Source organism: Sipha flava, unplaced genomic scaffold, assembly GCF_003268045.1.
Source record: "Sipha flava isolate LNK unplaced genomic scaffold, YSA_version1 232_pilon_pilon, whole genome shotgun sequence".
Lineage (NCBI taxonomy): Eukaryota > Metazoa > Arthropoda > Insecta > Hemiptera > Aphididae > Sipha > Sipha flava.
The window spans coordinates 1,209,286-1,235,163 of record NW_020272869.1 but is presented as its reverse complement, the minus strand read 5'-3'; the positions used below and the strand labels follow the sequence as shown (position 1 = coordinate 1,235,163).

General features: G+C 32.6%; 1 protein-coding gene across 1 annotated transcript in view; it reads right to left on the bottom strand.

Annotated features, from left to right (window-relative positions):
- The window catches only part of LOC112683644 (NADPH oxidase 5), an 81,426-nt gene extending 56,568 nt beyond the window's left edge, over nt 1-24,858 (bottom strand). The window contains exons 1-2 of the mRNA XM_025554765.1: nt 24,591-24,858; nt 17,156-17,615 (exon numbers count right to left, since the gene is read on the bottom strand). Coding sequence (XP_025410550.1) covers nt 17,156-17,557 — 402 coding nt within the window. The 5' untranslated portion in view covers nt 17,558-17,615; nt 24,591-24,858. The remainder of the gene's footprint in view (nt 1-17,155; nt 17,616-24,590) is intronic.
- Between the last annotated feature and the right edge of the window lie 1,020 nt (nt 24,859-25,878).

Sequence of the window (25,878 nt, the reverse complement as noted above, 5' to 3'; positions counted from 1 at the left end):
AACACATAATACATACTCTTATTTATTGTACGTATTATTGATGTGTACGTTGCGCGTGTATGTGTTTATAATATATTATTACGAAAAATTAGCTATTACACTTTTGTAGTCACTAGGCGTCATCTTATAAATTCACATTTTTTGTATTTAAATTATCATAACACATATAACTTGATGAAATATTGACTAGAGTACTAGACCAGTTTCTAAGAGTCTTGGGCTTAATTGTGATTTATACGATGTGTTTTACTTACATTCACATAACAGCCGTAAAGCGTTATATCTATGTTTGTGTGTAAACATCCCGACGGTGGAGTTACACGTATAACGATACTTGTTTACCGTTGTTATACACATACACTCACATACAAATACACTCACATGCGCGCGCTCGTGAGTTTACCAGACGTAGTGTGATCGGCACGAAAGAAAATTTCAAAAATGTACGTTTTAAACAGTTATCGATCCTAGTCTCATTTAAGTTTAATTGTCTAGGTTCACGTGCAGGTAAATTTATATTGTGACACAAACTACGTGACAAACACTTGCCTTCTAGATGGAATCGTATATAACGGGAATACAACAGCGCAATTATGAGATCAAAGTGTTTTTTTTTTCTTATTCAGATTGTCATCGGCGATTTATGTAGAAATTGAATACAACTAATAAGGTTACTATAAAAAATTGTATTTCACTGACGCACTTATGCGCTGTATAGTATAATATTATGCGTTCTGCGCCGCGCATAGTCCCGTATAATATATTTACAGAAATTATTACTAAGTGATTACATTCACCTCAAACCTCGAAACTAATAATTATTATTGCGCATAAAACATATTATAGATATACTGCTATGCGCTCAATATTAATTATTAAGCATAAAACGTCTGACACATTGTTACGGTGAAATATACGATTACGTTCGTCTATGAAATTGAAACACTGAAAGATTTCTAATTTTTTTCTAAATCTTTATCCCATAATTTACAACAAACACAATAGTACACGGACATAGTTAATTTTCCCCCATAAAATGATTGAATAAAAGTAAGTTTTATATTTTCTGAGCAAACCTTTTACAGCATAAACATGTATATATATATGTGTGTGTGTGTGTGTGTGAGTGTGTATATGTATATTGGATTAACATTAACACTTGTACAATATTTATCTCTACACGCCACACAAGCTTAAGACGTATCATTAAGAAACGAAACATTTGCATACTATATTTAATAACTTTTGATCATTAGTGTAAATAATACCAGTATATTTTATTTATTTATTTTAGTATAACGTCTCAAATATTTATGCTAAATATTATCAAGTAAATCTATACACTTATGGTTTCTGTGCACAATAAACGAATCGAAATTAATGCTTATGTACAATTATAATTAATAGACACATTTATGAAGGCCTATAATATTATGCAACTTTATTGAAATACCTATTTTAAGTGAATGAAGATTTACAACGTTATAAAGGTCGAAAACGTTTTCACAGTACACACATTTTAACATCGATGAATCAAAATTGCACCACGTGTTAACAAATTATGTAAATAATAAATTAATGCTTGAAACCGTTTTTAATAAGCAAAACGAACAGTTTTGATTGGTCGCCATGCACGCGCATGGGCAATAGAAGAGATAGTAGTCGAGTGACCAATAAATAATAGTGAATATAATATTATGAAGATATTATGAGCATATTAAAATGGGCTTGAGATAATATTATAATAACGCATATGTATACGTATAATTTTACTATACTATACACTTGACAGATTTTTAGAACATAAATCGATAAATCGTGTATTTTTATATATATAGCTTCTAGGCAGTTAAAAATGCATTCATCTAGGTAATATATACATGCGAGAATTTTATACAGTTTACAAAATAATTATTTTTTGAATCGTGACAACCCGAGACGTTATTATTATTATTATTTAAGCTTGAAAAAATCGACATCAGTTAGCACTCTATTAAGTGTAGAGTATTATTCAAAATAAAGTTATAAATTTTACTGTGACAACTTATCTCAGCGGTTCCCAAACTGTGCACCGCGGTGCCCTAGGGGCACCACGACCACTTTCTAAGGGCACCGTAGTCTACGGTTCATAACAAATAGTTTAAAATGTATAAAATTGTTTTTCCTTATTGTTTTCATAAAAGCATTATAGCAAATAATGTAATATTTTCTATTGTATAATCGGATATTCTCATTTTAACCTTAGAATATTTTTATATAATAATTATAATCATAAAAACAATCATTTTTACTTACCTATTTTTTAAGTTTAAAAATGCATTAATTTATAACTAAGTTAATTTTTATTAAAATTAATAAAATTGGTCATCAATAGATTTTCTTTTGTTCTGTCTTTAATGTTATTCACAGCCAGAGCCACATGACTAAATTGGATCCAAAAAAAAGGCACCGCAGGAAAAAAAATTTAGGAACCGCTGACTTAACTGCTCGTAAACACATACTTGGCCTAATTATGCACATTTATAATCGGATATAATTATTTTTATTGATAATAATATCCATAGAATAGGGTTTATAATAATTTATTAATTGACACTAAGTGAAATTATCATCGATATATCTCTGCTCGGCTGGTATTTTAAATCGTTATGAAGCGTGTCAAGACCTAATTTTAAGAGTTGACCACTAGGTCAAATTCAGTGCTATGTAAAGCTAAATTTACACTCTCATCACATTTGCAATAATATATATATTAATTTAACCAACAAAAAAATCATAATGGATATCTTATAAAAAATGATAATTTTTATATGTTTGAAACACACTACTTGGTAACAATGGAACTATAATAATACTTAAAAAAAGTTTAATAAAACAACATTAACAGGATTATTATACATTTTAATTTTAAAATTAAAGCTTTAGTTGGTTTAATACACTTTCAACTAGCCGTGTTACGTTGTGGTGGGTCAAGTTGGCCCACATTCGATGGCAACCGAATCCATATACGAACATGTGAGCGCATATGAGTTTATTATAAAAAATATATAATTCGTTATACATACCTAAATTATGCACACATATACACGCACTCGCACACAATACACGCATATGCACGTAAACGCAAATAATATATTTGCGTGTTTTAGTATATTATATCACACATACAGAGGCGTTTCGTAGGCTTAGACACCGGAGGGAAGCTATTAAAAATGATAAAACCTGTTATTATATAGTATCTCTCTGCCGACCACAAACGTTATCACCTATCTTTTGTGGTCCACAAAGTCCGAAAAACCGGTATGCACGCCACCATTATTCACGTCCGACGTCGTAAACCTTGCACGAGTTCTATAGAAAAGCATAATATTTTTTCCTCGGTTTCCTTGGTGAACAAAGTGAACAAAATGCCAATACAACAAGACTCGTGCGTCATAGCATCGATGAACACATGTAGTCACTAATCGATTTGTACATCCGTTGAAAGAACGAATTTAACCGATTTCGGGCCAAATGGCTATTTCCTTTTAACATATGGTTAGTTGACAAATGTCGACAGTCAACAACCTTTCAGCGTTTCATATCAGACACGCACGATAAAGCTTCGCATCATTATTGGAAATCTCCACGAGATAAGTGTTTTACAATATTATATTCCTTTCAGACAAAACTCAAATAACGAAACTAAAAAATAAAAACATAATATCTACAATTCTACACTATTATGTTTACAATTTACACATCGCTGGTATATAATATTTTTGTTGAAAAAAAAATAAGTGCTTGATAATTTCATTTAAAAATGCTATTTTTTAGTAACTGTGACTATTAATTATTGTAAATGGATAATAGTAAAAATTCTAAATCGTAATAAAAATATTTATAGATTTATTTTTTCGAGTAAAATGTTTCAAATTAAAGCTTTTATTGTAATGTTATAGTGTTAATGTATTATTTATGTAAATATATAGATACATTATTTCAAACACTTAACGGTTTTTAGTTGTTTTAATTAATCCATTTCTGAACATTGCTTTAAATACATATAATGTTGAGATGATAATATTTGTATTTAAAATCGAAATAACTAATCCTCAAATTTGAGTGGCCTCATTAATCTCCCTGTAATTTTCTACCAATCCTTACGATCTATACTCGTAAGTCATGACTCGTTCAAATCAAAAACTTAATAGAAATACGATAATATCAGTCTTTATGATAATTTTTTTTCCATTAAAATTTTACAAAATAATGAATATTAAAATAGGTCGAGGATACATAATCACTTATTATATATTATTATAAGCATTAACTAATTAAAAGAGTTTATTATAATATAAAATTTTTTGGTTTTGATATAATTTTTTTTATATATTATTTAGCTTTTATTAAAAATGTTACTGAAAAATATGATAATTTTTTTTATTTGTATAATATAACGATTTTTTATGAATACATTTGATAAAACTGTTATAAAACAAGTCTGTCAAATCTGTCAGATGTATTTAATAACGTTCAAAATATTACAGAAACACTGTTAGTTACATTTTTTACTTATTATAAAAGACATAATAATGCAATTTAATTAATTAATTACTAATACGAGATTTTAATTTAAAAATTTTTTTTTAGTAATATAAATTTTATAAATATTAGTATAATACCGAGAAAAATTGTAGTTCATAAACATGTACGCTCATTTTAAATGACTTTTTTATCATTCGTGTTTTATAACACTTCTTTCTGGTTATTTATAACTATTCCGATTTTAATGTATTAACTAAAACCTACTCATGTCATCATCAGAATTTTCAACTATGAAGTCATCAAATACATTAATCACTAAATACACACATGATACATTATATCATAATTTTCAAAAAATATAAATTCAAAATATCTAAACATTAAACGTGATATTAATAATCATTTTTATTGGATATTTTTTATTTGTTGATTCTTATTATAACTACCTAATTCGTTCGCAGTATATTTATTAAATTAGAAAACCATTCTATAAAAAAAAACTATTTTCATCAAATTTCATTAAACATACTTTTATATTTTTTTTCTTTTGCTATACTTAGCACTAAAGATTATATAAGTACACCTATTAAAATAGTATTCATATTTAAACTGCTGAAAGAAAAATTATTGTAGCAAATAAAAATAATTAATAACTCTCAATATTGATTTAATAAGTGATAAGTAAAAATATAATGAATGCATAAACTAATAATATCAAATTTAATTAATATACGAGTACAAATATTCGTGTAATAAACCATGTGTTTGATAATGTAGTTAATTAAAATATAAAAGTTGTAGACTATAATCATTATAGAGACCTATAACAAAATTAGAACATTTAACTACCAATTAAAATTATATTTATTTTTTCAATTAGAACATAATTGTGTTAGGTATGTGAATTATGATAAATGATAATGAACAATGATTAAATGTGAACACGTAAAGTGATAATTATTATAATAATAAAAAGTCCAATAGCAGATCCAAGAGGACAATTTATAAAAAAATAAAATAAAAAAAACAAGAAGTTAACAGCGGGTATCTAATTTGTCATTAAAAATATATTATAATTATTATAAATGTTACTATACGTATGAATGCATAGCATATAAATAAACTGTCAGTGAATAAATCGCACAGTAAAAAAAACAATTCGGTTCATGAGAAAAAAATTCTCAGAAAATATTTTCATTTTTTGAAAATTATATAAACTAGTTAATGTATTTTTTTACGTCAAATATTTAAAACAACTTTTTAATTAAGTAGGTATTAAGGTATTGAGATATGTCACGTTGTATTTATACTTTTATATTAGTTACCTATTTTGTTTATTGTTAGAAAAAACAGCTTCACGCTCCTACACGGTGGGATTCAAACATATCAGTTTAGTTTAGCCTCAAATAATGAAATTTAAATAATATGACTGTATAAAAGTTCGATTTTAAAATTACTGAAAACTGAGCATCGGAGGACAAAAAACTTGTTGCGAATAAGATGTTAGTCGAATAATTACTAAAAAATAATTATACCTAATTGATTGCGATCTAACATCGTGTGATGTTACTAGTTTATACTGTATGAAAACTATTGAGAATCGAGGTATCAAACATTACAATTATTATGTGTAATGAACTGTAAATAGGTACTATAAAACACAACCATATGTTGTCGGTTTCAGATGTAAATTTTTAATCTTATTCATGTACAAAAACTAAACGTTGTGAAGTCATCAAACAAAGAACTACGTGCCGTGTTCCACAGAATATTAACAGTGATCGGAGAAATAATGTTTATTGTTTCTAAGGAGCCGATATATCCGTTGGTTGATGGAGTTATAATAATTGAAAACGGACAGAAGCGTAGAGAATAGAAAAAAAAACTTTTTAGTATATTTCAATAAGCAGTCACTGTCGTCATTAGACGAACACTGCAGTTTTGGCCAGTGGTTTGACAACAAGGTGTACATCGGACGAAAAGCCTAAGTGTGTTTCATCTTCAACAACATTAGATTATTATGCACAAACACAACACGCGCGCGCGTTCGTCTGGTTCGGTTCAGCCGATAAATCATTTCTGTCGACGGCGCGACCGTCGTCGCCGCCGGTAGCCCTCCGTTGCAGTTCAAACGAAATGCCGTTATGTTTAAACACGAGTAAAATACTGACAAGCGGTCGGTTTCATCACTTGTAGTGCAATTACGAAGATGTTTGTTTTTTGGATATAGATTAGACGGAGCAGAACAATTTATTAACATTAATTATAATTTTGATATTTTAGCCGATATCGTTATTGCTATTACATTATTATTTCTGACAATCGTTACGACTACCTAGCTGAAAAAATGGAAAAAAGTAACAGAAGGAAATCCAACACACGCCGCGCGTCGTGTGTAATCTGGGCGAGAATCAAGGGTGTCCGAGAACACAACGTTTTACCCGGAGTCGACATGAACTTCGTGTAGTGCCGGAGTCGTGATCGTGTATTTTTCGACTCATTACTTATCGCGCACGGTGGGGGCATAACCGATATATTATTTATTGCCAGGTAGAAACGCTGCACGAAACGGTCGCTGGACTCGTCACATTGTTGCGATCAAGGACCTCTTTCATATAGAATAATAATAATAATAATAATAAAAAAAAAAAAAAAGGACATGAAAAGAAACAGAAAGATTGCTTTTCTTACACGTGATCGTATATAAACGAATTATTATTATAGCACATCACGAACACGTTAAATCAAAAATCCCCGTAACAAGGGGTTATATGCTCACACGATGACGTCACGCAGGGGCGTGTTCGACTCAACGCGTGTACGACCCCCTCTAAATCCGTTAATTGGGCAATACGTCCGTGGTAGTTAATTTATTTCGTTTTTAAATGTACCTACAGGTGTAAAACTAATCACTGGACAAAAACAGATTGTGTTTTATACGGTAATACGTGCTATAATATCCATACGTACCGGCGATCCTTATCGTACAAGCAAGTTGCGTAATAAATTATAATATTTACAATGCCTGCATGCGTGACCCACTGCAGTGCTCAAAACCAACATAAACAATAATAGTACCTTGTATGTCATCACATGTGTGCTGAAAAATTATTTTAAAAATGATATATATTTAGTTTTCGAGTATCATCGAAAAAATATTATTTCGATAAACACAATAACCTGTGTACAGAGTTGCGCGTAAAATAAAATATGAATCTTTCGTTCATGAACGCATAAAATATCGTATTTGGTTTATTTGACGAATCCTTGTGTTCATCTAAGATTCGTTTTAAGATAAAATTATTATATATTGTAAATTTTCAATAGGAATACACGGCTAGGTGTATCAATTACACCGAAAATGTAATAATTAATGATCTTATCAATACTTATAAAGAGCTATACAAACACACCGCGCTACAAGCAATATATATTATTTTATTACACGTGTGTCACTTACGGCCGAGCTAAGGTAGCTACTATGCGGCGGTTGCTTTTTTATTTAATTATTATTATAGCAGTCGAATTGTTAAAAATACGAGTACTATATATATATATAATGACAATAATTATAAATCAAGACACTTGTATTCTCGCTGGTTAATTAAAATAGATTAAAATGGCTAAAGGGTTAAAACGCCATCATTATTCACACGTTTTGTTTTAATTATTTTAAATCGTGCATTTTTTTTTAACGGTTCGTAGTAGTCGTATACGTGATAGACATTAACTTAATGAAGACTGATTATAGCTATCAAAATTTTTTTTATTAATTATTACACCAGGTGAATTATTTAGCTGGAAACCTCGTGCATCAGTACTTTATTTTTGATCTACACACCATCATTTCTAATAGTATAATAATCTAATAAAAAAATCACGGAATAATCCGTTAAAAGCTGTTCAATGCAATGTACTGCATGGGTCTAACGGGGAAATAAATGTTAATGTCAGCCCACGAATAGCACCCGTACTTCAAGATTTTAATGAAGATTTCAATGGGCAAAATAATGAATTATAACAAATAATAACAAAAAAGCAGGAAAAATTAACCGCAGTGCAAATTTCTGACGTTGATTTATACCATCTTTATGGATCCGCGGAGAACTATATGTCCAGAGGTCGACAATAATGTAACATTATACAACGGGACCCTCGAGATAAACGGTAATAACTTGAAATAGAAATGCATTTGTTTTTATGTTTTTTTTTATTTTTTCAGATGCATTTATCCGGAATCACGGCGGTCAGTGGTTTTTATTTGCACTGGGGTGGTGGTCCATTTGCAAACAATGGGCGACGTGCATTTCGCCGGGTAATTAGATCCAGTGCCGTTCTGTCTGGAGGCGACAGGTTTAACGGATTTATGAACTCCTCTGTTCAGTTAGTTTAGTCCTCCATTCGATATATTATTTGAATATGTGAAATTGTCAGAATGTCAGATGATCGAATAATCAAACAATACATAAAAGAGAAAAAATTCCACACGAAAAATATTGTACACAGTGAACGCGTATCGATCGATATTCAGTCATATTTTATTATAACAACCTCCAAGAGAACCGAAAATAGTTGTGATACTAAATTATCGTTTAAACATTACTGAATGGTTGGTTAGTTGTACGAACCCACTATGTTATAGGTAACACCGGGTATCGATAGAAAATGAGTAGGTACAACGTCTTAATTTCCGACATCATTTCGTTCATTACATACCGTTTGCACTACGAGTAAAATGTTTTTTGGACAACTTGTAGTTATTTAATTTATTTGATTCATGAAATCAGTCCATCATGTATTCAAAATAAAATTTAAAAAATACAAAAAAAAAAAGCTTTTAAATGTTTTCTACGTTATTAAGAGTCTGTTATTTATAATTTGTTTTATTGAATATTAAACAATTAATTGTTATCAACAATACGAGTACCAGAGTAGAAATCATTTTTTTTATAGAATAAAATAATAGTAATAAATATATCTAAATATCTCTCATTTTTGATTTTTTCTTTCTTTCACAAGACACAATCGAACATTTATAAATAAAATTTTATAAATCAGTAAAGCACATTATTAAATACCATTTTACGCATTGTGAACTATTTATTCGGATTAATTTATTGATCATTAAAATTAAAATAGTATAAATATAAGTGTATAATGTTATAAATAAAATGTCTCATAATTAAATAATAATTCCATAAAATATACTAAGAAATATTGGTCTTATAACAGTTTTACAAGCACGTAAATTATAAAGTTCTGCCATTGGAATTCAAACGTATCAAATTAACACAATAAAAATCATTCTGTCAATACTACTAATAACCGAAACATAAACAAGCAATTTCCTTATTAAATGTGTAACGTATAAAGTCATCGTGTTATTTTATTGATCAAATGTGTCCACGAATTATCTCGTATTAAAAAAAATAATAAGACTATAAATTCATTAATTAAGTGATTAATAAATCAATACGGTTGTAAAATCTTATTAATGTATATATGAATAGACACATATTTATTTATTAAACTGGTCACAGACTTTCAAATAAAATGAAAAATTTAATAGCTCAACAAATGTATTCTAAACAAAATTCTTTAAAACAGTGTTTTACATTACTCGTGGTAACATTTGAGCGCATGACACATATTTATTTGATAATGAAAGATACATACATAGCAGAAAATTTCCAATCTTCCCACTGTGAAACTTAAGTTTGAATACTAACTAGTTTCTATAACGTAACTAATTTTAAAATTATTATGTTTCCAAACATTTAACGTCCTACTAGAATAATAAATCACATAAATAATATTTTGATCGAATTAGAATTATTTGTTTTATAACGATAAACTTATAAAAATAAACTATAAATATGAAAAATTATTCTTTATATTTTAATAGCATTAGAGAAAATGTATTTTAAACAATAAGTATTTTTATATTTTATCAAGTTGATTTCTAGATTATTCTATATTTAATTCGACCTCATTAACTATGTGGTTTATTTTTTATTTCGTATTTTTATTGGGATTATGTTAATTTTTGAATTCGATTATAGTATGACAGTCACATATATGCTCAACTCGCTCTAATTATCGAATTTATCGTTGAAAATAATGTATACCCAAAGTTGGACGTTCATATTTGCATAACGGGATAAAATACACGCAACACCCGTAGTCAAGTGTTGTAAATACATATGTCAGCGTATGTGTGTGTGAGTTTGTGAGCATATGTAAATAAATAAATAAAAACGAATACACATGGACTCGTTTATAACCATTATTGCTTTATAATTCAGTAACTACAAATGAATAATATGGTTAAGATTGATTAAGTATAACGAATAAAAGTAAATCATTGCACTAGTTTAACTAAAATGTAATATTATGATGCATAAACAAGTTCATATACTTGTGCTGCTTTTTTTATGTTTAATAATATTCAAAATCACTCTTTGCTTACTATAGTTTTCAGTTAATCTAAATAATTGATAAATTTTTTTTTTTTATACATAATGTCATAGTGCATTAACTTAACACTAAATAGAATAATTATGATTTTTGAAATATGTATAAATAAAAACGTTATAATTTACAGTTCTGTTACAATTATTTCATACAAATTACCTGAATTCATTATTTTTTTTTTTTTAACAAAATTATTACTCGTTAAATCGAATATATTTTCAAACATTATAACTTCCCACCAACCCACGAAGCGTTCATACATAATTAATAAACTATAGTTCTCAAATTTTAAAACAAAATTCAAATTGAATCTATTAAATAAACAGGCAATAATATGCGTTAAATTATAAATTATCAGCTCACGCATGTTAATAAAATAAAAAACATAAAATCATGTTGTTTTCAAAAACGGAGAACTAAAAAAAATCTCAACAATTATTACAATTTCGAAATTAATCTGCAGAGGTTTTAATAAAGCATTAAATATTTGCTTAGAACGAAGTACGTAGTACATACAACTGGTTATACCCACACTTTAAATCTATTGCCACTACGTCAATATTGTATCGTTTATCTGATTCTAAAAACAAACCGAAAACTGTGTTAATATAATACACCCCGAAGTCACAGGGACGCGAATGGTAATATCGGGTTCCGCATTAAAATAGATATACTGTCCAATTACGAGTGTTTCGAAAGTTTCGTACATGATACGAATAGCAAATCAACCTGGATTCACCTTTTTCAGAGTTAGGTACACACTACTGGTTTCAAACGCGAATGCGATAAAAGGGTGTTGCGGACAATATCATTATCGGACTTAATAAAATATTATTATAGACTTTAACGAACGTGATCTTAAACAACATTTCGTAATCCATATATATTTACAACCATTGTCATACATCATTTATTTTTCTACAAGCTATTAAGGCGGCTTTTCAACACAAACTTGGTGCCGCCCTGTCTATGTGATTATAAAATATAGCAAAACCAAGCGATTATATTATAATAATATATACCGACTGAAGTCATGCGAATGAAAGTTATTGAAAATACATTTTAAAGCCCAGTGTGCGTATATTGGTTAGACGTATACGATAATACATTATACTAAAAGGAAATAACCATCAGCAGTCATTTTTTTTTTTTTTATGGTTCTTGAATGATTTTTAACGAATGATTTTTTTATACAACATTATACGATAGTGACATATTATGATTGTACACGTCCGTCAAACCCTCTGCGTTAGCTTGTAACAAATCAAAAATGTCTTAAATCGTCATTGAAAAGATAAATGTCACTTAATATAGATATTTATATTAATATATAGCAATATTTATTGTTTTTAAAAAAACCTACGTATAACTATGCTTTCGTATTAAATGATTGTTTATACGAGATAAAAAAAAAACTTTCGTCTACGTAGGAATAAAATATTGTATTCAAATCAAGACTGTACGAAATACCGTGCAGTCGGAAAACGAGATTGAAATATCACACTACTATCATAATATATATGCAAATAATAAATTCGTACGCGATATAACGATGGCATCACGGTAGAACGCCTATTTCACACCTATAAAACCTATCCAAGAACTGCTGCCCGTAAAAACGTGCTTTTATTTTGTGTAGCCAAATTATTTTTCTCTACCGCGCGTACACGAGACGAACGTTTTTTAAGTTTTTCGTGTCAAACACCGTATAAAATATGAACGCGTTAACGAATGTATTAAATTTCGTTTTGATTATGATAGCGAAACCCGTTTTTTTTTCATTCCGTCCGGGAAACCAATATTTTTTCGATTTTATTCGTTACGAAAGAGTTTATTGGATAATCGCACGAAAGCGGCCGCACCGAAAACATTAACCGGCCCGCCAATCCAAAGGTATTCCGGACTGCCGCGCGTTCTTAACAATATCCGTGGGTATTGTTGCGCGGTTCAACGCACCCGTTCAACGCGTATTTTTCACAAAAAATAATCCAACGCGGTTGTCGGTATAAAAAATTGCTCCGGTCTCCCGTAACGTGTAGCTGTGATGCCGCCGCGTCGTTATTAATATCGTTATTAATCGTTGTCGTCCGTTGTCCGGACGAACGTGTTCGCGCGTACGAGTGCATTGTATCGGCGATTTTCGTCCAAAAGCGACGAAATGGCCGCGCGCAAACGGGGCAACGACCACCGAGCTATATAGTCGGGGAGACGAGATGGATCGGCCGCGCGAAGAAGACACGGTTATTAGCGAACGCGCGGCGGTATCACCTATGACCCGCCGGACATTTTGTCGGCGCAACAGACAAATGAGTCGGTTTGTACCTGCGCACTCTCCACTTTCTAACCGCACGCGTACGTTATCCGTACGTGGGCACGGGCGCGGGTGGCCGTCTCGCACTCGGCCGGTTGCGCGAGCTCGCACCGGCACCAGCGCCCGTGTGTCATTATGATAATGCGCTACACGATTTGTTAATTGTTAACACGAAAACAATAGCTCCTCGGTCGCGCTGTAAGTGTATGCGCGCGCCGCACACGCGTACTCGAAAACACACTGTTGCGTGTGTGCACACACACCGCTCGCACGTCGCGGCCGGGGATTCGTTCGGATCTTCTTGTCCCCCGCCGTCACCGCCACGGCCGATTTATTTGATCGCGTACGCCGCCGCAACATCGCCGTCCGTTGTCTGTCGAACACAATTGTTTCCACGTAATGTATTCAATACTGTTATTCGTCTGCGGGCCGCGGTGCGTACCGTCCGTTCGAGCCGAAAAACCCGTCGTTTCGTTTACCCGACCGGGTCTAAAACGATCCACCCGTTCCAAACGGGAGATTTTGCGACGTACACTGTGCGTGGTCGAATTGCCTTTTAAAAATGTATTCATCCACGTGTTTCTGTAAACGGTATAAGCCGAGATTTGCTCGCATAAATAATGAGACTCCCGTTTAACATTTTGTGCTGCACGCGGAGTGCGTCCGTATTCGTACGCTCCTCGCACGTGGTACGTAACAAAATACTTCCGGCAGAACGACGAAAAACATGGATAGGTGCGCGAACCGTCGAAAATCCCGGAGTATCGCAGACGGAACAATAATAAACGGTTGTTCTCTCGCGTGCCTTGTGTTGTCCGCGCGTCGCATCGAATGGTTCGGATTTTCGTTGCCGACTGTGTAATATAATATTGCCACGGTTATGAGATCGAAATTCCGATGCGTTTCGGACGCGAGAAAACAGTCGATGCGACTACGTTGTTTTACGGCCGATCGGCAGACGAGGCATAAATAATAAAGACAATAACAGTACAAGTTTTATCTTACGATTGTCCGTTATGTACGTCGGCACGGGCCGTGACAAGTTAATATACGTTTAATTATTTGTTATCGTATCATTGTTGTCTATGAACATTATTATGTCTCTGTTTTTTATTTCCCCCTAGCCGTCCGTCACGGGCGGCGGCGATACCATCAATATTTTCTGATTTTCTTCGCAACGCAGACCGTTTAAAGCGTCGATGATACGTGTCATGATTCATTTCTTTCTCCAACCGAACACGCCTAACTCGCAGAAATGCACACGTGCACAGAAGGCGTATTATATGCACTGAACTCCGCAACGAAGTGCGTTTGAATGCAATGCACGCGCGCGTCCCTCGCCCATTTCCCGTGAATTTCCTTATAAAACTGTCGTCGACGTCGAACGGCGAGTTTAATGGGATGTTGGGCGTTATTTTCCGATGCGTGCGAATCGTTTTATGCTAATGAAACTGTCCGACGGTTTTTATTTATTATATTATTTTTGCATCCGTAGTGTATACGCACCCCCTGCTAGGGAACGTTTATAAAAGCGAAACACGTACAACGTTTCTACCTTTATCGAATGATGTTAGGAGATATTATATTATTACGAAACGCAATAGCGTCTTGATAATGAGTAGGTATGACCGCATAGGTGTCCAACATAATACGGCTAGCCGGCGGGCCGAGGAACGTTTTGGCTCGTGACACGGTTTCAAACTGGCTGCGATCGGTCAGATAAGACGTAGTTCATTCGTTTTTTTTTTAATGAATTTAAACCGAACAGAACAAAAACCACGAGTCAATAACTATTTAAAAAAACACAATAATTAATATTTTATATCCTATACCACCAGTTTATGAGGCTCAGTAAGTTTATAGCCCGATATAACATATCTACTTATCATATTTTAATATTAAAATTAATTAAACATTTTTAATGACATTTACGTTAATTCTAGTTGATTTATGAGTATATATGTACACACACACATGCGCGAACAAGTATATATATATATATAAATGTAGTTCATAATTCAATTGATTTTTTTCTTGTATCATTTTATATTTAGAAAGTAGAACAATTAAGAAAAATTAATACTGCCTCCATATATTATTTAGTAACATAGATTTATTCTAATCTAATCCATTAAATAGTTATTACGATTATTAATCTTTCGATAATATTTTGGATTCGATAAATCTATGTTCAATGAAATATAACGAAGGACGGTCATGTATCAATAGAACATTGGTCTGAAAAAATAATAAGAATAATAGTAAAATGGTCTAGAGCTAACTCCATATGACGATAAAAAGCAAATGATTGAATAATAACCACGGTAGATAAATAAATAATAAGAGATAGGGCAAAAAATATCTTTAAAAATAGATGTTTCAAAATTACTTATAATATACTTTTTCTATCATTTTATACGCTATATATAGCTGTTACTTATCGAGAAAGTTCATGATACATTTCATTCGAAGTTTCTAAAAATTTTTTTACGTATGAACTGTAAGGCAATTTAATAAATCCTTTATATAATCAATAAATAGTATTGAAGCTATTGTAATAAATATTATCAGTAAAATAAATAATTTTGACAAAACAAAATTCTATAGAATAATATTTGGAAACCGATTTACAACACTAGCATAAAAAATGATGGCAGTTCCTCCGAATAAATAGGCACACCTTAATTGTTTGTCATCGTAAAATGTCAATAAATCAAAAGACAATATTTTATAATTTCATAAAAAAAACCATTAGAAATTGTACGAATATTTTTGAATCGAACGAAAAAGTTAGATTCAACTTTTTCCGCTGCGCACACTTGAATTTGTATTTTAAACAAGTCAATTCGAACGCGACCCTCTAATACAGTTAGACAGTTATGAATTAAACGGCGAAGACGATTTAGGCTTACATTTCGAGTGATGAATAAGTTCAAACCCTGTACAATGCGTCGTCTAATCGATTCGTCCCACGTGCAGTCGGTCGCGGAACGGTAAACGGTAGAAACACGTTGTGGTACAACCCAGAGGCTAGAAGCGTCTGGAGTCGCAGGAAGGTCAAAACGATTTCGCATGCACCCGGCTAATGGCATCAGCCACCAGCAGAGTTGTAGGGCTATGGACAGTGGCGTGGCGATGTGGATAATCGAGAAACAGTCGCCTCTCAATTTTTGGGGGTTGGGTGGTTATTGATAAAATATACTTGCTTCTGAAAAATTTTGAGTTCGCCACGCAACTGGCTACAAGGGACGCGCAACAACTACTGTATATTAACACGGTGCACGACCGGGTTCCAATGACTGGTAAGGTTTGCGCGGATCGCGTTGTCGAATCATACCCGTGTGGGAAAGAAGATCCTGCGTACGTCGCGCGAACCGTCCGAGTGAACCGAGTGTGACAAAAATTCGAGACGAGATTAGTGTACTATCGAATTACACGTCGTCGAAAACACGTTTGATATTTAGGCGGTTTTTTAAACCGGGTTCACGTTACAACGGATTTTTTTTTTTTAGAACACGTGGTACAATTACGACAAACACGTCAACGCGAGAGAATAAAGTACGGTACCGATGCGTTCCTTACGCTAACCGCACCCGTCGGATCTTGTTCGTATCGATGTTGATCCATCACGTCCGTCGTCGTGTGGGATCCGAATTGAAGTCGACGAGCAAAGTTGAACGAATTCTCGGCTACCACGAAAACGCGCAATAAACCGACATGAACGTGACCGCGCGTCGTTCGGCCTATCGGCACGCGAGACGACGAGACACGACGCGGCATCACTACACGCTAAGCACTAAACCCCTGTCGCTCTATTAAAACGGAAAAATAAGGAGCACCGACCTTGTTCAGTATGCCGCGCTTGAAGTTCTCCCGGGTGTACTTCCCGTTGACGCTTTCCAGTTCCAGGTGTTGCGCACACTTCCTCAACATAGACGTCCTTTCCCGTTCCTTGATGCTCTCCATCTCCATCGTCGACATGCTCGGCTGCTGCTTGCTCGTCAGGTCCACGCTCACCATACCGTCCGTCAACGACCGTCTTGTCTCGTTGGACTCCCGGCCGCCGCCGCTAGCGACAACGCTACTCGGACAGCACGGTTCCATGTCATCGTTGCGCGAGTACTTGCGGTTGCCTTGCGGGTCAGCGTCCCACGTCACCGACATGTCGCCGAGCCGGCCCAACGACTTGCGCCGCATGGCGGCTGCGTCGTCCGCCGCTGCGCGTGTCGCGTTTTGCTGGTCCATGGTACCTTGCGCCCGCGGTGTGTGTGAGTGTACGGTGCGTTCCCCGTCTAACACATCTCTGAAACGGAAACGATATTATTGTAACGTGGTCCGGCGGTGTATCCATATCGGTTTTTTTTTTCGTTTTTTTTAAACCAGCGTTTCCCAAACCGGGGTCCGCGAACGGAAATGAAGAGTACATAAAGTACCTATCTATAAAAACGAAAATACTGATGTAATATTCGTATTACATAGGAAATACTGTTGATAATAAATACATTATCGAAGTAGTTATCATTGAAAAGCAATTAATACTAGAGACTAACTGATCGCGTTGGTTTATCGTTATTTATCATAAAAATATGCGCATTTAAATCAGAAAATAAAGCAATCAATTTAGTATTATTTGTTATTGTTCTTAATTTTTATTTGTATTAAGGGCTCCGCGATCATTTTTATTATCTCTAAGGGCTTCGGCAGATAAATAGTTTGGGAAATGCTGTCTTAAACAATATAAAATACATGGGTACACCGTTTTTTGAATCGGGCACGCACACCGGATGGCTACTAACACGGCGTGGGGCACAAATAGCGCGGGACGAAGAGTGAATGCGTTTTCACAGCGTTGAGTTTAATTGACAAAAAAACTATTTGGATAAGGTACAGATAATTTCATAGAAAAATTATGGGCGATTGTAAACTCCACCAGTTTTTTTTGTGTTTTGCCTGTAAATCCTTTCGTACTATGAAATTCATAGTCATCTAAGAAATTAATTTTATAAAAGTCAACCGAATGTTCATATTTTTATTAAAGTTCTTATCGAATTTCAAACCCATACTTATATAAAACTAAATAGTAAATCTCAAGTAAATAAGCGAAAAAATAAATAGGTACACTAATGGAGTAATACAATACTTAGAATATTAACAAATTGTATCACATCATTTTAGTTTACATACATGACATAACTATATATTTTTGGATTATAGATATAATGATTATTTATTATGATTTTTTTTACCATAATTTAAATATTTAATGTGAATGATATGATATTATATTATATTATATTATAATTTTTTTTAATAATGTATCATATTAATTTTATACTACTACTTGATTTTCTTCACTGACGAAGTTTATATGAACTGAATTTCACGTAATTTTTGTCAGTGGCAGAGTTTTACCTATTTTTTTTTTCTGGCGGAGTTTATATGCGCCCAAAAATTATTTAGATAAAGATAAAAAATATTATTTTAATCTAGATAAAAATAATACTAAAACGTTATTTAAGTTATTATTATTATCCACAGTTAATCTATCTTCGGTGCATACGATCAAAATACCATTCACTATTTACATTATCAAACTTTATTTAAGAAAATTTTTTTATGATTCATTATTATTTGCATTTATTTTGGTTTTTTTTTTTTATGTTCTCTAATCGAGCACTTCAAAAAATAAAATACATTCTTAATACGACACAGTAAAACAGTCCGTCGAAAACAATCTCAGAGCCCACATATGAACGATCACTTTACTTAAGAAGGCATTCTCGCTTAAGCTGATCGAATATAAAATCTATTTTCGTTTTTTCTTATTTTTATGCGCCTATACGTGAATAATATGTTCTACATTTCGTTATTACTCGCATCATTTATGAACACCAAAAACATCGTGGTATAAATATATAAATGTATAGGTATAATATATCTGCTATATACATAATTTATGATTTGCATAGAACGCGCAATATTACAGCGTAATAAACATTTTATGCGCAAACTGTTGTACGGGTACACGGGATAGGCTATACGTTATTATTGCTATCTTGGCAAAACAAAAACAAAATTTCATACTATATCGTATCGAGTTAGAAGTCAACGCATATTATTTATTCATCTATCATCGATTACGATTTATCACCGAACGTTTTCAAATCCAAACGATATGTTACTGTGGCGCGTATAGGTACGTTTCGAATCTTATTACCCGATGACCGGTTAGGATTTCGTGAGTAGCCCGCCCAATCGATTTTTTTTTCTATTTGCATTGTTCAAATAAACATCCACGTGCGCGCATGCACACACACACACACACACACACACACACGCATACACGCATACACATGTTCACATCATTTCGCTGTCAGATTGATCTCTGTACGGTTTCCAAAACGGCACAGCAGTCGGTCGGTCGGTCGGTATTATTATATTATTATTATTTTAATTTATTTTTATTTTTATTGTTGATTGATCGACGATTAAAACGATGTATAGGTACTTTATCGATTCCATCACCGTAACAAGAGCAGTTCGGTGTAAGTTTGTACAAACGCAGGCACGATGTTTCCTTCATGTAGAAACCGATGTCGTGTGTCTGAAGCCGACTGGCCATAAGTCTCAAAAAGAAGAACGCTTGTATTGTAGTCACACAAGTCACGAATCGCTGGCACTTATACTAACAGTAAATAATGACGCTAAAAAGAAATGTTTGTACAGAGATTGACGTCTGACAACAATTTTACTAATACAGAGTCAAAAGCAATTAAAAAAACTGTTGTTGTAGGACTAACCTTTTTAGACAAGTAGTGAATTCGACGCTTTTATATTTATTCTTCAAATAAAATCAAAGTCATAGTACACGCGTGTAATACAATACCTACAATGAAAATTATTTATCAACTAAACCATTTAAAACACATTATCTATGATACACGTTTGGTAAAAATAACGTAAAGTAACTTTGTTGTAAGAAAAGTGCGTTTTTTAAAATTATCTTTTATTTAATATTTCTTCGAATGACTATTTATAAAAATATTAAAGAAAATATTATTTCAATAAATTCCGAAATTTTAATTATTTAGTTAATATATACAGTTTTTTTATTAGAACACATTGAAAAAAAAAATGATTTAACAATAATAATTATAATAATATTATTAACTATAGTACAATTAGTAATAATTACGGTTGAAAAATGTGTTAAAATGAAGAAACCGTTTTACATTCCATAAACGGTTTCACTTGTAAATACGTAATGTCCGATGAATAATGATTGCCATCGATCTTTCGTGGTTTTATTAAATTATATAACTTTTCCCTTCATTCCATGGAATTATGTTGGTTTATTTTACAATTAGCAAATATTTTCTACATATCCAATACTTCGTCTTCGCGGATATCGATTATTTTTATTTTAAGAGTTAAGTCGAATTCAGTGAAAAAGCGCCATAACAACTTGCACAATGAAGTTTACGACCACATTTAAAATCAATGACGTTGAACAATCTTAAAACGTTTTCCTTGTAAACAAACGGTCGTATTTATAAAACATTAAAAAACCACTGTTAAACGGTATATTAACTAATTTGCATAGGTAGCTGAAACCTTTTATCGTTCCGAGCACATAATATTCATTCGTCTTAATTGTTCTATGAATGTCCGAAGTTTATTTATTCACGCATGTGAATACATACTAAGTATTTGCGTGTATTGTATATGCAAACACCAAAACGCTAAGAATACCTTTAGACTTGAGAAATACATATTTTTTTTTTAATTTTTTAATTTATTATATTGTAAAGAGGGATTCTCGAGATACAGTTATTCTACAATTCTACGTTTAAATCAAACCTATTACGTGTATCAGCTATTATAAAAGTTATTTATTGTATTGAAATTGCAACTGATATGGTGGAAATAAAAAATTATATTTGTAATCGAATCATTTTTATTCTTTATTGTATTATGTAAACAAGGCAGAAAAGTTATAATTTATTTTGTCCAAATAAATGTTAAATAAATGTTTTATTATTATCTAAATTTTATTACTCAATCAGGTACAGTGTTATCAAAACGTTATTAAAACCTTGTTGATGAGTTGATCAACGTATATCGCTCGGAAATGTTTTTTCTCAAATGGAAAATGTAATGCGAAATAATAATGACATTAAGGGAATACTGTGGTATGAACCTCGTGGGCAAGTATCCAAGTACTAGTTCTGGTCTGCGATGAATATTTAATACGTATGTACAGGCATCATTACGTGGTGTTAAGTGTATGGAAAACACCTATAAGACTGGTGAAAAAACATTTTATACCAGTCTACAATTGGACGAGGTGCAAAATTACTAAAAAGGATAAGCTGTACGTTGTCGGATACGATAAAGTGTTGATTGCCAAGTGAACGTAAAAGCTTACGCGTTCGCGCAACACGTATGATTTGCGTACCCGCCAGTGGCGTATATAGGGGGGGGGGGGCCTAGTGGGCTACAGCCTCCCTCCCGAAATGTTTTAAAAAACTTAAAATTGATTTTAAACGTATGTTATATTTTAATGGTGCTTTATGCTTATTTAGAATTTGCGTCCAACGTCAATTCGTTTTGTGACATTCTGCAAATGAAATGTAGATAAGTACCTACTGTGTCTTGTTAGTAGTTCATAGATAGCAGTGGTAAATTAACTCTGTCCATAGTAGCCCCTCCCGAAAATATTTTCTTTATATGCGACTGGTACCCGCGTTATTTCCGAAGTAGCGGTCTCGCGTGCGCACGCCTCGGTTGATCATTTTCATGCGCGCGGTCGTCAGCGGACAAATTAGTCCGGTGCGTGATTTTCCCGCGCGCGCGCGCACCGTTCGACCGCTGCGCATGTAATCATAACACGCGCGCGCGACCATAATTACCGCCCGGTACAGCGGTACACATAATCGAGCGCCCGCAAACGATCGATAGTGCCGGGTTGTGATCGAAGTGGAAAAAAAAAATCCACGAGGTGTACGGCGAACAAGTACACGAATGAATATGCCCCACACGGGTAGTACCTGTTGTAGTGTTTGCACACGACCGCCGTTGCGGTCGTGACCGGCTAAATATTTATAATGAAACCGCCGCGGCCATTCGTAGCCCGCAGACACGTTCGCGAGACACCGATCGACTTCGATCGGATCTTTGTGAATCGAAAAGAGTTTCATAAATACCGTGAAAAGCTGTACGACGCGCGTACGTCATGGCGTTTTCGTTGCGATCGATCGTCGAAAACGTTACTCTCGTCGCCGGGCACTGGAAATGTGTGTTAACGTGGTCGAAACGATTTCCGCGTTAAACAGGTTGTCCGACCATTAGATCATTTATAGTGATGGTGGTGATCAGGACCGACATGATTTTCGTAGAAAACAATTATTGTTTATTTTTTATTTTTATGTATATTTTTTCGTCTTCCTCCCGACGGAATATCGGTTATCGGTCACCGGTAATCCCGGTAATCAATCATATGATTCTACAACTGCAAATAAACGTAACAGATAAGGAGAGAAAAAATATCCAAGGCATAACATACGGTTAGGTATACTAGGTACGCGTAGTTGGACGGCTATTAATTTTCGCGTTAATACCTGCAGGTCTAATTTATTCCGGGTAAAACAGAATGGTATAAATCGAAAACTTGATCCACATACGGTTATTATTTTACGTTCGGAGCGATATTTCTCAACGTAATATCGCATGTTATGTGTTAGCGCATACTTGTCGAAGAATATTGATTGAGATATCTTTGTATAAATATATGTAAATATTTTTCAGACGATATTTTACTGTCAAACAATGGAAATAACACGTTTGATAGTGTTGTTGAAAAAAAATAAAATAAAATACAGCCATTGGTTTTACAAAAATTGTTTTGTTTTACATAACTCAATAATTACGTTTGCAACAACTAATATCTGACCAAATAATAAATAACTCTAGGTCAGATAAACGATTATAATACCAAATATTTAACCATCATCTATCAAAACACTGCTTACGATTTAAATGTTAATACTATGTGATCACGATTAATTAAACTTGAAAAATAAATAATATAATTTTAAATTAAGTTCCTGTATTAAACTTATATAGATAATTTTTAGTGATAATGATTGTGTTATTAGTTTTTCAATTTTTAATCTAATGAATATCAGTTTAAATGCTATACAAAGGTATTTCATAAAAATAAAAAAATAAAACTAAGAATCAAGTTTAAGTATTGAAATATTTTTAAGATTTGTTTAATAATTCATTAATATGAATAATATGAAAACCATATATTGTATTAAATAATATAAGATTGTAATAAGCTGAAATGTATTTCTAATTTAAATATAATATATTTAAATTAATAGGTTTTTATTTCGTATATATATATTTATTAGTAGCAATGTTTTTTTAAGAATTTAACTAAATAGTAAATAAGAATTAAGTATTGAATTAAAATATTTTAATTTTACACGACATGAGTTTTGTATTTGCCATTGATTTTTTCAAGTTGTATACAATAATTATTGACATAAAATAACCATATTATTAAAAAAAATAATAAATTTTAATAATTTATAGTATAAGCCTTTTTATTATATATTCAATATTATATATAATATAATATAAGCAATTCATTTAAATTCTAATTCAAAACGTATTTTAGCTTTCATAAAGTTACATTAAACGCTTATATATTTAAAATTGTTAATCATAGTTAATACAAAATTTGTTTGATAACAGTACATTTTTTAAAAATAAATAATTTTGACGATATTTTTGTATAAAATTAAGTATATACAATATACTGATTATAAACATTACGTAGGTACATTGTAATCAATAATTTTTTTTTAATGATTTTCTTAATTCGACTGTTTTATTTACTCAAAATTGCAATTTATTTTTTTAAAACAATGTCGTATGATTTATCCCTAATCATGATTATTACTGCTAACATTTTTCTGAATATACTATACTATTGCAATACTATTGAATATATATATTTAAAAGGATTAACATTGATGTGAATTATTTATTCGGTTATTTCAAAATATTATATTGTACGTCATGTTAAAACATATAATCTATAAATTCGTCACAGTAACAAGATGATAAGAACAATAATAATGGTCAATCGGACAAAATACAATACGTACAACATCAAATTGCATATAATTTTTAGTACACTAAAAACGAAATTGTACACGACGTACGAAATAGTTGAATATCAAGAGTCAAGATGAACAAAACTCACCTCAATTTTAATCCAGATTTTAATCCAATAACATAAACGAAATGCTGCGTGTCGGTATGAACGCACAACAGATAAAATCACAACGAAAATACCGTCGCACTGAACGGAGAAGAGAAAAAAAAATTAAACTGGAAACGAAGACCAACGTAGGGAAATGCCGAAACCGAAAGTTAACCGATAAACTAGACGAACTCGTGTAATATATTTTGCGTGTCGGGTGACCGGAGCCGACAATTGGTAACTGGTGGTCTAAAACTCGTCTTCCAGGTACCCAGCATCCCGCGACAAGGCGGTATCCGTTCCTCTCTCTGCCCCTTCCCTTGTTTGTTTTGTTTTCTACACACTGCCCATTTGAATACGATACACACACGCACCGCGAGACTATCTAATGTGTAACGTTCAGCTAATAGGACACCGTGTCGCACAAGGATTTCAGTGAAAATCATGACAACTCAAGGCGATCGCGCGCGCGCGCCCGCGGACTGGCCAATCGGACCTTTGATCGCGTCCGATTCGTCGATATATTTTCCCTCTAGTGTTCTAAACAAAAACGTCGATACGGATTGTTGCGATACTATTACGTCGTGCGGGTTATACTCACTATCGAGTTCTTGGAACGTCGACAGATTATTCATAACGGCTAGTAATGGAATTATTTGTTAAATACCGATCGAAGATAATAAGTTTTTACTCACAATAATAAACACGTCCGATTTCTGATCGGTAATGAAATCGATAGTTGCGTTAACCTATTCGTGTACTACATGTACACGGTCAAATATAACATATATATTTTATTTTGGAATCATAAGACTGTACGAAATATTAGTTTGATTACGCGTATTTTTAAGATCTCAGAAATTTAGTTCGTTAAATAATATGAGTGTATACTCCTTGGTAATACTCCCATTTTCGTAAAACTTCCTGATAGCCAAAATCTCGCTTAGTCTGGATTGTCCTTTATAGCATATATCTCTAAAGATAATAATAGATAAATATAAAAGCCGTTTATAATAAGTCGTAGAAATAAAACGTATGGCAAAATTACGTCCGGGTAACCGCACCATTATTACTGCGGCGATTTCAAACGTTTCATTTCTTTCCAACCTATGTTATATTATAATTATATTAACAACCGTATGGCTTTTCTCGTCCTTGTGCGGTACAAGGAAAACGTGTTAAAACCAAACGAAACGTGTTATATTGTGTACTTATCTCTCTTGCGTGCACCGCAACTCGACGGATCATAATATCCTCAGACATAAAACCAAACTTCTATCGACATTTA